The following is a 14626-nucleotide window of genomic DNA, read 5'->3' as shown; positions in this document are numbered from 1 at the left end:
TTTCACCTGCTTAATAAAAGTTTGTGATGTTGTAAATTCAAAATAAGTATTATATGATGAAGCATGAGGTGATGAATTGTGTTTAAAATGATGAATTGCTTTACTTAATACTATTTTATTCTTGGCGAATTATATTTGCTTGAAAGATGGAGAGATTGACTTAAGATGTACTCAATTTTGAGTAATGAAACTAACCTTATAAAAAGCATGAGATTGTCACTATGCCTTAGTAAATGTATATGCACTTCACCATGTATCCTTCATAATTAGTTTCTATATAGAAAGCATCTTAATCGTGGAAAGCATCTTAATTATGTTTCCTTCATAATTAGTTTATTCATTAACTAGAATAAAAGCATCTTAATCATGATTAATTTAATTGGAAAGTGCTTTCATTTTCTTTTCGAGTTTAAAATGAAAGGATAGAAATTAAATGTTGTATAATTCATGTCATCCAGTGGGTTGTGAGTATTGTAAGCTTCTTATATAACATTGGCTTAGTTTAGGCCTCTTCTCAATTGACCCATTGAGCTAAATATACTTCGATAAAGAAACTATTTTTACATTTAGCTTTGATTAATATCAATTATTTGTTGCTGTCATGAACTTAATTTAAAGAAAAAAGGACTCAGTATATTATATTAGTTTCTGTGTGTGTGGAAAAGTGTATATTATGTTTCAAAAACTAGGCATGGAACAAGAAAATATAATATTACCTTGTAATTCCATTATTTCAATATGCATAAATATTAACATGTTTTTATTTGGTAATTATAAATGGAAAACCTTCAAAATCAAAATATTTCATCTACTGACACTACCCCCAACATCAACCAATGTCCTAACTTCAAACATTAACCTAACATTAACTACTGCAGGATCCGTCATGGATAATAAAGGTAAACAACCTCAAGTCCTTACATCAAGGAAAAGAAATGTTAATGATAGAAAAAAGTCATAAATTTAGAATCCCTTTACAAAACTTGATGGTGATCCTAAAACCCCTAAAGCTTAATGTAATTATTGTGGAAAGAACTATGTATGTCATACTATTCTTAATGGGACAAGTAATATGTGGAGTCATTTAAAAATATGTAAAAAGTTTCCTTTGTAGTTGATAAGAAGCAAAAAAAAAAATATATATAGGTATTAAAACTTAAAAAAAAAAAGGTGAATCAGGGGATGAAAATGGGGGCAATCTTAAGATAATAGGTTATAATTATGATGGATGTAGACAACCACCAATAAAAATGGTTATAATTGATGATTTGCCTTTTAATTTTGTGAAGGGTAAGGGATTTAGATTATTTTCTAGGATCGTGCAATCTAAATTTGACATTCCTTCTCGTTTCACTATTATGAGAGATTATTTGAAATTTTATATTGAAGAGAATGAAAGATTAAGGACAAATCTAAAGGGTCAACAATTATGCTTGACAACATATGCATGGACATCAATCCAAAACATTAATTATATGTCCTTAATGGCCCATTGGATTGATAATGAGTGGAATTTGCATAAAAAAATTCTTAATTTTTATCAAGTTTCCAATTATATGGGTGATATAATTGGTCAAGTTATTGAGAATTGTTTATTAGAATGGAAAATTGATAAACTTTTGACTGTTATAGTAGACAATGCAAGCTCTAATAATATGACTTTTTCATATTTAAAGAATATGATGAAATATTGGCCAACTAATATATTGTCAAATAAGCATTTGCATGTTAGATGTTGTGCACACATTGTAAACCTCATTATGTGTGATGGCTAGGTTTGTGAGATCTTCACCTTCTAGGTAACTTACATGTAAGAAGTGTGCAAAAAAGTTGCATATAGAGTGTAAGAAATCATTGTGTTTGGATGTTGCAACTCAATGGAATTCAACTTATCTTATGTTAGAAGTTGCTGAAAAGTTTGAAAAGGTGTTTATGAGGTTAGGTGAAAGCGAACCTAGGTATATGAGTTACTTTTTAGAGGTTGATTCAAAGGGAAATAAAAAAAAAACAAAAAAAAAACATAGGGCCACCTAGTTTGGGGGATTGGAAAAATGCTAGAACTTTGGTAAAGTTTTTAAAGATTTCTTACATGGTTACATGGAGATTTTATGGCTCATTGCATGTCACATCAAATTCATTTTTCAATGAATTGGTTTATATGCATACAAACTTGTTGCAATTGTGTAAAAGTAAAGATAATATTTTAAATAAAATGGTGATGAACATGATGTTAAAGTTTGAGAAGTATCGGGGTTGTGAAGTAAATAAAAAAAAATTATTGTATGTAGCTAATGTTTTGGATCCATGTCTCAAATTGAAATATGTGCTATTTTATTTTGGTGAGTTATATGATTATGACAAAGCACAATTGCTAACAAAGAAGGTGAAAGATAATTTGGTGAGCTTATATGAGTTTTATTTGAAAGTTGATGAAGTGGTGAATGATAATAGGCATAAACAAGATGTTAATGATGTTATTTATGACATGGAGCTAGATGTTAACACTTTAGCTCGATTCAAAAGGCATTTATAGAAGGAAGATAGTGTGGGAAAGTAAAAATGAGGTTTAGAGGTATTTGGTTGATGGTTGTGAGGATCTCAATGATGATAAATTAGATATTTTGAGTTGGTGGAGAGTAATGCTTCAAAATATAAAATACTTTCGAAGGTTGCATAACATGTTCTAGCTATTCATATATCCATAATGGCTTCCGAATCAGCCTTCAGCACAGGCGGTCGTATACTCAACTAATTTCAAAGTTTTATATCTCCAGCAACAGTTCAAGTACTTATTTTTTGTCAAAATTAGTTGTATTATGGACCAATTTCAACTGATAGTAGAACCTTGATAAATAATTTTGAAACCTACAAAAACCTTGAATCAAGTAATTTTTCTTATAAACCTACACCTTTTATTTTATGATTTATTAATTAACGCATTTTCATTTTAAAATGTCTAATTTTTTATTTTGTAGAGTTTGGTGAAAAGTTACATCTAGCAACGAATAATAATTAATTCAAAAATTGAGATATTTATTGAAAATGTACGGTAAAAATACTACTTTTTTATTCTTATATCTTATAATTTAATTTAGCATATTATAATTCTAAATTTTAAATTCCAAGTTTTGACGTCAATAGCATTAACTATTAAGGAATCAAAGTGCAATATTGTTGATGTACGTTTTGATTGAGATAGTGATTGTTTTTTAAAGTGTTTTTAACTTGAAATTATCAAAATAATATTTTTTTTTATTTTTTTAAATTATTTTTAATATCAGCATATCAAAATGATCTAAAAATATAAAATAAATATTAATTTAAAATATAAAAAAAAAATAGAAAAAAAAAAAAAAAAAAACCTCAGAGTTTGCGTGTTGCATTTGCTTTTATTGGACGCTGCCGTTAAAATTAAAAATAAAGAATGAAGGACGATGCATCTCATCTCTTGGTGATGCGTTTTACCTATTTACCCTTGTTCTTAAAAACCCAAGGGTAAGTTACATGGTCGAGGAAATTTCCAGCTCTTTTTTTTTTTTTAACGCGTGCAGGTGTGGATTTAACCTCTATTGTTACAACTATTCATGGCATACTATTGACCATGGAATATATATTAAAAAAAAAAAACTGTTTTCCTCCCGACAAAATTGCATGAATTATTAAGCCTGCACCGAAATAAATTTCTGGTGGGTCTGACAGTTAGGGCCCATATGTTGCATAAAGTTCCTCGGTCTGCAGCAAAGATTGAAGTCTTTGAATTGGGTGCAGGTCTGCCCTTAAAACTTTTTTTTTTTTTCAGTACATTGTGTAAAAATATTCTGGGTATCTGTAATATTATTTACAATTAAAAATAAATAAATAAAAGAAGAGGAGAATTTGCTGTGCTGCTCTTCCCATAGCACATTATTCATATTTATTTTAAAATTTATTTTTAATGATGTTGTCTTAGGCTTGTAATCAAGGATGAGGATTCGATAAATTAACTCGTTTAATTTAGATTTTTTTAATTGATTTTATTTTTTAATTTTATCCTACAATATTAGATGGATTAAAAATTAAATTTTATGATTTGTTTTATTTGCTTTATATAAGGTTATTATCATCTCATGATTTAAGATCACAAGTTTGACAACCCTAGTTAGCTCGAGTTATTTTAATTTTTTTTTAATTTCATCTTTAAACACCGAGTTAATTAGGAATTGGACTTCAAAATTTATTTTAATTTGCTTTATATTGGATTATCTCAATCTCATGACTCGGATTGCAAGTATGGCAAGTTAATCTAAGTTGACTTGGATTATTTTTTATCATATTTTTTAATTGATTTTTTTTAATTTCATCATTCAATATTGTGTTTATTAAAAATTGAGTTTCATAATTTTTTTTTATATGCTTTCTATAGTGTGATCATGGTTTCATGACTCGGTATATAGATTGAAAAGTTAACCTGGATTAACCCGAATCGATCCAACATGTTGTTGTATTAACATTTATTAAAAAAATCACCTTAAATGTTATTTTGAGTCCAATTACGTTTTCACTCGTCATCTTGGTTATCGTTGGACCTGCAAGATTATCAAGTCTCATAACTCAATATGCAGATTAACAGGTTATCTAAGTTAATCTGAATTGATTCAATATTTTATCATCTTAATGTTTATAAAGTAAATCTCATCTTATATATTTATTTTTATATCAAACTACCGGTCATCTAAGTTAAAAAAAACAAAAAAAATTCTTGATTTGATCTATAATGGAGCACCTATAAGTGTTTAAAAATGCAGTTGAAATCATATTTTTTAAAACATTTAAATTATTTTTTGTATAATTAAATTTTTTTATGTTTTTAATTTTTTTAATATGTTAATATTAAAAATAATTTTTAAAAAATAAAAAATATATATTATAATATATTTCTAAACATAACCTAGATGGAAAAAAGATCACATGAATAATAAGCCCCTCCTCCGTACGGGCGGCCAACCATACATCCCACTTTGCTATTCCCTCGAGAAAGTGACGGACCACTGCCCCTTTCACACGTGGGCGGTCGGTATCAAAGAAAGTTAATAAATAAGCAGCGACGTCCAGGCAATAAGTTAAGTGTATAATAGAGTAAAGGCAGCAGCCTATCCATCCACTTAACACAGTACGAGTAGAAAGCACAGTTAGATATTTAATGATAAAACAATACTGTTGTTAGGTACAAGCCGTTCTCATTCCACACTTATACTTTTTAAGTTTAATGTTTGCTGTATAAAAAATATAATTAGATATTTGATAATACAATAAATTATGTTTTATATTATAAAACCTATTAAAAAATTAAATTTTTTTTTATAAAATAATTTTTACATATTTTTTTAACTAAGTTTGTATTTATGATTCAAAAACATTTTTTTAAAATTTAAATTTTTTTTACTTTAAATTAATTTTTTATATATATTTTCATATCTTTTTAATATGATGATATCAAAAATAATTTTTTTTTAAAAAAAATATTATGATCATTTTCAAATAAAAAATACTTTTAAAAAGCAATCATTATCAAATATTTTATACATATTTTTTGCTCCAAATATTTTGTTATAAATATTTTATACATATTTTTTTCTGTATATAAATCTCAATTATAAATTTTTACCAAATATATATCTAAATCCAACTAGCCACACCTAATCATACTTTTTTAAATTTTATTTTTTAAAAACTATAATGACAAAAATTACCTTAAAAACAAACAACAAACACATTTTTCATTGATGGACCATTCTGCACAGAGTTTCCTCAGACTTCGTTAACTAATAAATAAAAATATGATTTTTATTTTTAATATAATAAATTAAATGACATCTAAATAAAAAGGTTAACCTTTCTAGTTACAAGGAAAAAAAATGTTTTTTTTTTTTATGAAAACTTGTCTTTTTTTCTTTTTTGTTATGCCAGAAATATGGTTTGTTGAAATCTCTCTTCTTTTCCTTTTCAACATCCTTTTCTCTCCTCCCTCAATATCTATGGACCTAAACGTGAGAAGATAAAGTTTTATGACTAAAACGTGAGAATCTATAGCTGTAAGGACTAATATGCAAATAAATCTACAGTGACCACATTGAGCTCTTACAAAACCTTCAAGGACTAATTGAGCTCCTCAAACATCCAAGGACCAAAATGTAAAAAAAAAAACCTTAGGGACTTGATTGAGTTTTTCTGAAAACTTCAAAACCCAAATTAAACTTCTTGCAATATTCAAGAACTGAGATTCCAGAAAAAAATGAAGTTTTATGATTACCAACCAAGACTACAAGGACCAAATCTTGAAAAATAAAAAACTACAGGAATCAAAGCTTAGTTGTGCCTCCGTGAAGAGGTGGGTGAAGAGGAAAAGACCCACCTCATTTAGTAGTAAAGTAAAGGCATGCATGCAAATCAGGTTTTCAAGAGATGTTACCCGGTGATCAGGTTAGAAGTCGCCAAGAGGAGAAAGGCTGCCTCCATGCTTGGTCTGTACCAGCTATTATATTCCATTATTGCTGCTTAATTTGTCTCTGTTTAACAAATGTTCCTTCTTACTTGTTTTGCTTTGCTACTTCTCTCCATATTTTATTTATATTTAGCGCTAACACAACTGTTTGTGGACTAATAAATATATTCATGCCTTAGAAACGACAGTTAATCAACAACCAGTTTCTCAAGTGCCACGAGTAAATTGTAGAGAAGGAATCACCATGACATGCTACCAGATCGGAAAACACATTGTTCAGAAAATGTATGCGCAGCCAACGGAAGTCAGCAAGGCGGTCAGCAGTATAGAGACAAGGTTCACAGCATTGTTGTCGAGAATGTCAAGTCCTGAAATTTTCCTCACTGTTGGTCCAGGTTTTCCAACAACCTGCGTAAGACAGGGTCAAATGTTATTTCTTCATTTAAATGCACATGGTTATGGCATCACACTGCCAGTACCCGAGGAGCTCGATGATAACTAGTAGAAGGAGCAGCTTACTTTGTTCCGAACAGTGCAGAATCCACTGAATTGCAAAGTAGCTCCCAACAGAGAATCTATCAGACTCCCACATAACCCTGCCAGTGCAGCAACCGGTATAACTAAGAGCTGCTTGAGTGCTACATCAAACACACATTTCGTTGTGAAAAACCCTATGAGCACGAATGCAAGCCCAATAACACCTCCTGCTGCTGCAGCTGCTAGAAGACCTGCTAACGTGACTCCACCATTTGTACCCCTCCGAACAGGCTGGTAATCAATTATATAGGAACCTAGTCAGGATACAGTCTCCAAGATTTACAAATTCAATTCCATCAGTCTGCATATCATATGATGATGCAAAATATCTGAACCATTAATGCCACTTATTCTACTTCACTCAAGCAAAGAACATAATATATATATATATAGCTTGTGATACATCATTTACTAAATGACGAAGCAGTGAAAGCAACTTTACATATGGATGGCCAGCATACATCACTCCTTCCTACTGGATCAGAAGATAAACAGACAGGAAAAGCAGGTCAAGCACAAGATGGTTGCTTACATCCAAAGAGTCATCTTTTGTACCAAGGAACTACATAGATGACTAGGCTGGTCTCTCTTGAATTTCCCTTGAGCAAACTCCAAGAATCAAGCTAACGAAACTTACCAATTCAGCCGTATATAGATCAGGCTGGTTTTATTTTGGCATTGTAATGGAATGGGATATTTTGTAGCTGAAGATCAGGCGGATTTCATTTCGGTATTGTAACGCAATGGGATTCTTTGTAGCTGCCATATAAAGATCAAGTCTTGCAGAACACAGGAAGTTAACATCAAGGACAGATTCAAGCCTGGGAAAGCCGTTGGCATTCAAGTAAATACAGAAGCTCGATCTTATGGGATTCTTTCATTTAACACTACTCTGTAAGTAAAGGTAGCTGTTGATGCAGAAGACACTCTATCAAGGAGGGAATCATGGAATTAAGGAGGTTGTTTTTCTCTCAAAACAAGCAGCTAATTTTCTCTGAAGCCATTTATAAATAACTCTTCTTATTATCATTAGGCGGGGAGGCAGAACCACTCTGAGATGCTCTTTTTCATCAAAGCTATATATGAGTTCATCTTTTCTAAATCCCTATTACAAACACATAGTAATTGAGATGTGTGTAACCTTGTGAAAAGTGCTTGGTCTACTGTAACTTGTGTAACATCTTGTTAGCAAGATCTAGAGAAGGTACGGTTTGTGGACAGATTATTGTAACAAAGAATACTTTTTGATACTGAATTTCAACAACTCTCAGAACCACTATAAATCCTGTTTCGCATTATCCTAGTGATAATTTGGAAGAAAATAATATATTTTCTTTCTGTCAAGTTGTTTGCTGTGCACGTAAATCCCTATTTATTGCTATACAAGAGTCAATAAAATCCCTTAATTGACAAACCAATCCCTTAGTTATGCTAATTAATTAAGTCCACCATTATATATCGATTACAATCACAATCCCTAATCAGCCCATCACAATCCCTAATTTATAGCACAAATGTCATCAAATCTGTTGGCACTCCCCCTCAAATTGATGTTGTTCTTTAGTCATCATTGGATTGGCCACTATCTTGATAACATTAGTGTTGTCAGCATAACAGCGAGTTGGATCAAGCAGAGAAAACCCAAGTTCATTAAGTTGACCTCGAAGCCATGTAATCTTCGAACAAGCATAAGACAGCTCAATATTCAACTTCAGTAGATGATTTTAAGAAACGATCTTGTTTCATAGATTTTCAAGAAACTAGGGCTTTGTTAAAAAATAAACACAACCACCCCAATCTAAATTAGCATAAGCAGTCAACTTAAGATCACAATGATGAGGAAAGAAAAGTCCCTATCTAAATTGTCCCATGAATATACTGAACATTATGGTGAGAAGCAGCTAGATGAGGATGACATGGCTAAGTCATAAACTAATTAAAAATGTTACATGCAACAACTACTATATCAGGTCGAGTAATAGTTAAGTAGTTGAGACTCCCAACAATTGTCCAAAAATGAGTTGGATCCCCATCATACAAAAAAAAAAGTTTAACATTGAGCTTCATAGGAGTATCAAATGTGGCAAAATCTCAAACTTTGACAAGACCAACAAGATCTTGAGTGTATTGATGCTGATCGACAAAAATACTAGATTCAGAGTGAGAGGCCTCAAGCTTTAGAAAATATATCAATGGACAAAGATATGGAAAGGTTGATGTACGGTTGTCTTCAAATAGTGAATTTTGTTTGGATATCATCACTTGTAATTAAAATGTCATGACATAGACTCAAGAATGGTTATAGTGGTATGATGTGGAAACATAAATGGATTATAAGCACTCTGTTTAAAGTCTGCTGCAAGAAGTGTGCTTTTAAATTTGGCAAACTATGCACATGGGACCTGTTTGAGACCATAAAGTGAAATTTTTAATCGACAAACATGTTTGGAGCTAGCCAACAAATATCCTAGAGGTGGAGTCATTAAAATAATTTCATCTGTCACCATAAAAAAAAAATCATTCTTAACGTCCATTTGGGATAAACTACAGTTATGAGAACCAACGATAGCTAAGAATGGACGCACGATAGTCATTTTGGCAACTGGAGAACATATCTCTTCATAGTCTATATTCTTGAAGATTCCAGGAGCCAATAAATGAGTTTTGCACCTGTCCAAAGAACCATTAGGTTTAAACACTATACACCCACTTGCCCTCAATAGGTTTAACATTAGTCAGACATGGCATAAGATCCCAAGTATGATTTTCAATAAGAAATTTCAGTTCTTCATCCATAGCCTTCTGCCAATATAGGTGTCCTACTACTTGCTTAAAAGAATTAGGGACATGGAAAATACTTAAAAAAAAAAAAGAAGAAGAAGAAGAGAGAGGATATCCATACTGATCTGGAGGGCGTGTCTAATGGGAGGAAAATGACAAACATGAACAGGACTTGGAGATTAAGAGGGTTCTTTAGGAGAAGTGCAACCAATGGTACACTATCATTGTCGATAAACAAACCTAGGTTTAAAACATTCAAGAATAGCCTTGAGTGATTCAAATGAAGGTGGAATAGAGTAGGATGTAGAAGAGGAGGAAGAGAAGGAGAATGATGTTGATAGTAAAACACATTCTTTTTAAACATAACATTACAAGAAACAAGCATTTTTCTTTTTGTCAAGATCATAACACAAGAAACACTTTTGACTTAAGGCATGTCGTAGGAAAACACATTGTGCTGTTTAAGGAGAAAACCTGGTTCGTTCATGAGGAGGAAGATGAACATAACAAACACACCCAAATGTATGCAGTAAAACAAGATTGTGTTGTTTGCATGCAGTTGCCATTGTTATCATTGCTTTTACAAACAATCTGTTACTATGTTTGTTTCTCTTCTCTTCTGATTCCTTGTTTTTTATCATAAGTTACTGGACTCCAGTTTAAGCGTTCAAGGTGTGCCTTAACCATCTTTGATTTTACTTTAGCTTATTCATCAATCTTGCGGTCCTATACATTTTTACACTGTATATTCATATCTCATTGCTTTTGATCCTACCAGTATCCATACAAACATTCTCATTGTCTCATTATTCTAGAGCCCTGAAAGGGGATTAACTTGACTGGTGGTGATTGCGCACGCATATATGCGAGGTTACTTGCATCATCCTTGAAGCTTTTACAATTTCATAGGGAAGAGAGCTAAGGGTTGCTGCTGCTAAGCAGGCTCTTAGTAGCTGTTACTTGCTTATTTATTATAGTCACTACTATAGCTTAGGAGTTAGAAGTAGCTTAAGTGAAAGCAATTGAGAAACTAAATCTACATGAGGAAAACCCATAGTAGTGTAACAAGAAAACACTCTGTATCTGTAACCACCCGCCCACCCTCACTCTCTGTTTAATCCATTTTGTCGAATCTTCCTGTTGAGAAGTGATTTTTTTTCAAATTACCAGAAAATAGTGTGTGTGTGTGAAGGAAAGAAGATATCCATCCACCTTAAAGGTTGTGATCAAACGAGGTTGCGCATCGCTGAGTACACCAAGCTCGGAAGACCAAGTGTCTCCATTGCAGCATGAATACTGACCGATGATCCCTCCAATAAGAGAGGTGATGACGACCGATTCTTTTCCATCCAAGCACTTGTCCTCCCAGCCGGCCAATCTCCAAACAGCCAGGACCAAAACAGAAGCTATACCACTATTAGACAGCACTTGTATCCTAAAAATTACCCACAAAAAACAATTAATTGTATTTTTGGAAGCCAAAAAAATAAAAACAAATAGATAAACAGATACCAGTTTCTTTGTCCACCCTCCTTGAACTCGGCGTCAAAGCGCCTCTTCTTGTCTTCTCCAACCTTGGTAAGCTTGGATGAAGTGAAAAAGAAGACAAGCAATATAGCTCCAAATCTGTAACTAATAGCAAAGTGAAGGGTCATAACAATGAACCCAGCGACTGCTCCTGTTACGTCTAGAGATTTTCTTCTGTAAGCTTTAATCGCGATTACAAAAGAGATTAGCACCGCTACTGACGGTTGGATGAAGACACTTTCCATTTCAGTTTGAGATGGTAGGGCTTCCTCTTTTTCTTTTTCTTTTTCTTTATTTTGAGAGAGGGAGGATGGCTGGAGGGGTCAGGGTATCAGATGGATGTCACACCAGAGTTATCCGGGGTTGACCGGCAAAGGAGTACTTATTAATATAAAAAAAAATTAAAAAATATTTTATGTTTTAATATTTTATATATAAAAAAATAAAAAATAATTTACATAAATATATACTAGTTATAAATAATAAAATTTTCAAAATTATTTCAAAATTTTTTTTATTATACATTAAAAAATCTTATACTATTTTTTAAGTTGAAGTATTTAAATAAAAAAAAAATTTATTTCACATTAAAAATCATAATTTTTTTTTTTCTAAATATAAAGTATATATAATAAAAAAACTTTAAATCCTACATTGAAAAAATAAAATATCATTTCAATATTTATATAGTAAATTTTGAAAATAGTTAATAACCAACTAAAAAATATAAAATTAAATAGATCTCTAGCTATGAAAAAAATAAACACATTTAAAAAAAATGGATATATATCGGATTTTGCTGAGTAGCCCAGGTCACGAGTCAACCCGGCCGATCGACCGGGTTTGATCATTTCTTTACTCTTGTCGGTCTTTCACCTTATCTGGATCAATCCATCCACTAGATCAATTGAATCCCGGGTCGACCCGCCAAACCGGTCCGAGTTTAATAATTATGTGTGATACTATTATCGGGAGTACTTTTTGGTATGTAACTAGTTAATGATAATATATTTTTACATTTTAAAATGTTTTTTTTTTAATTTTTTTTAAAAAATAATTTTAAATAATTTTTATATTTTCTGATTATTTTGATGTGTTAAAATAAAACAATATTATTTTGATTTATTTACAAGCAAAAAGCACTTAAAAACAATCGCTACAACACTTCTTAATATCATCATAATTAAACATATTTTATAATATGAGAAAATTATTAAAAATATAACTTTAATAAATACATTTAATAAAATAAATAAAAATTATATATATCAATAAATTTGAAAAAAGAATTGTTAATATTAAATCGGGATTTTGGATGATTTGAAACAATGATTAAAGAGTATCTCTTTAATTAAAATTCTTTTGTGAGCTAGTGCACCTGATCCATTAAAAAAAATGCAAGACACCTTGGCGCGACTAGCAATTTTTTTTTCTTAAGAAACAAAAAACAAATAACATATCTGTTAACTTTTTTTCAACCACCTAGGTGGTTGAAAAGTCTAGGTGGTTGAAAAGTCCGGCCCTACATCCTGGACTAAAAAATCTTGTTTTTTCTTTTTTACTATGAAGCAAGAAGCCTATAACTTAACCTCCAATTATTAATATAAAAATTATATTGAATCAAAAAATAATTCTCAAGCCTTGATGTATTTGTCCCTGAAAAATGAGTGGTCAAAAACGTCTAAATAAAATTTTTCTCAGAACTCAATTGATATTAAAATTGGTTTTTATGGTTGATGGGATTAGACAACTAGCAACTTTGTCTCTTCTCCTTTATTTCCCATTAATTCTCTCTCCTCATAAAATTCAGGGACTGAAACGCAAAACACATAAAATATAAGACTAAAACATCAAAACCTCAATAAATATGGATAAAAAATGACAAATGACAAAACTTTGGGGACCAAAATTTTTAAAAAATATCTCATGAACCATTAAAAAAGGGGGGGGAATATTGCATTTTTGTTTCAATATCAAATTTAGGCCTAGACATTCCAATTTATCTTTAGCAATAAAATTAAATTCTATATTACTGAAGTGAGCACTAATTTAAGGTTGAATATTTTTTTCGACACAATAAAAAAATTATATCAAGCTAATCAAAATAAATTAGAAATTTTGAATCCTAATCAATACAATGTATAAATATAAAATTATATATATATATATATATATATAGTTTAGGGATTGAAATAGAAAATGTTTCAAGAACAAAAAAAAAAAACATTGTTCAAATCCACAATATTTTCTCTCTTAAGCTACAATGTTTTTCCTAGTCAATTTAATTATTATTTTATGTATAATTGTAATGTAATGTTCTCTGCTACTATTATAATATTATATTATTATAGATTTGGGTTTCTGTTAACAACAATTATAATGTAATGTAAATATTACTCACTGATTCTATTATAATATTATATATTTTTATGGTTTGATAGTTTTTGAATTTGATTAAATCTTCAAATTCTTATTTTTTGGGCTAAATGATAGGGTTTGATAATCCTAACAAATTTAACCATGCAGAAAATAAATAGTGTATTTTTATTCATTACGAGCTTCATGGGTTTGAACGAACATGTCTCCGAATGGCTACAAGAATCACATACTATTGCACATTTTATAATCCTAAAACTTTGATGGCATCCTAGAAAGAACAAAAGAAGAAAAAAATGGATGGGAATGTTCTTTTTTTTTTTTTTTTTTATCCTATACAAATGCGTAGTATTTCTTCACGGGCCAAACTTTTTTTTTTTCCCCGCAAAAAATGATATTGAGATGTTGGAGCTTTATTTAAAAAAAAAAACAAAAATATGTGAATTGGATTATAGACTTGACTAGATCAAATAAATTGGTTTTATTTTATTTAGATGAAAAAAAAAAACAACAATAGATGAATTCAATTTTAAAAGAAAAGTGATTAGAATAACTTGGAGAAAATATATTTAATAAATAAATAATGTATCTCAATTCACAGCCTATTAAACATGAAAGAACGAAATAAGATAAAAATAGACATAAAAAATTGGTTTCGGTTAACTTGAGTTTGTATGACAAACCTATAATTACGATAATCAAAGTTGAGACAACCCGAGATATCCCGTCAAAACCATAGCCTAGATCAAGAGATTGAAATAACCTGATAAAAAAATAAAAATAATTATAAAGTTCTTTTAAAAAAAACTTGTGTTAACTTTTCAAACCTATGATTTTGGTTATTAGATCTGAAGCATCCTATTTAGAAAAATTACAAAATCCAAATTCCAACCAATCAAATATTAAAAGATGAAATTAAAAAAA

The 14626-nt window shown here is 30.4% G+C and overlaps 1 protein-coding gene across 1 annotated transcript; it reads right to left on the bottom strand.

Annotated features, from left to right (window-relative positions):
• Nucleotides 1-6458: 6458 nt before the first annotated feature.
• On the bottom strand, nucleotides 6459-11683 carry LOC118054124 (protein PGR). The gene is made up of 4 exons (XM_035065570.2): nucleotides 11312-11683; nucleotides 11012-11234; nucleotides 7001-7249; nucleotides 6459-6889 (listed from the first exon to the last, which is right to left on the bottom strand). Exons 1-4 carry the CDS (start codon nucleotides 11569-11571, stop codon nucleotides 6758-6760), a joined length of 864 nt encoding a protein of 287 aa, XP_034921461.1. The 5' UTR covers nucleotides 11572-11683; the 3' UTR covers nucleotides 6459-6757.
• Nucleotides 11684-14626: the final 2943 nt, after the last annotated feature.

The sequence above is a fragment of the Populus alba genome, chromosome 18, assembly GCF_005239225.2.
Source record: "Populus alba chromosome 18, ASM523922v2, whole genome shotgun sequence".
Taxonomy (NCBI): Eukaryota; Viridiplantae; Streptophyta; class Magnoliopsida; order Malpighiales; family Salicaceae; genus Populus; species Populus alba.
The sequence above is the reverse complement of the archived record's forward strand: the minus strand, read 5'-3'. Positions and strand labels throughout refer to the sequence as shown.

Bases quoted from the DNA above. Each gene is read 5' to 3' on its own strand.
- LOC118054124 (XM_035065570.2), bottom strand. From the start codon at position 11,571: ATGGAAAGTGTCTTCATCCAACCGTCAGTAGCGGTGCTAATCTCTTTT. The intron at 11,235-11,311 runs GTATCTGTTTAT...GGTAATTTTTAG, and splicing joins GAGGGTGGACAAAGAAACTG to GATACAAGTGCTGTCTAATA. The intron at 7,250-11,011 runs GTGGATGGATAT...ATTGATTACCAG, and splicing joins GTTTGATCACAACCTTTAAG to CCTGTTCGGAGGGGTACAAA.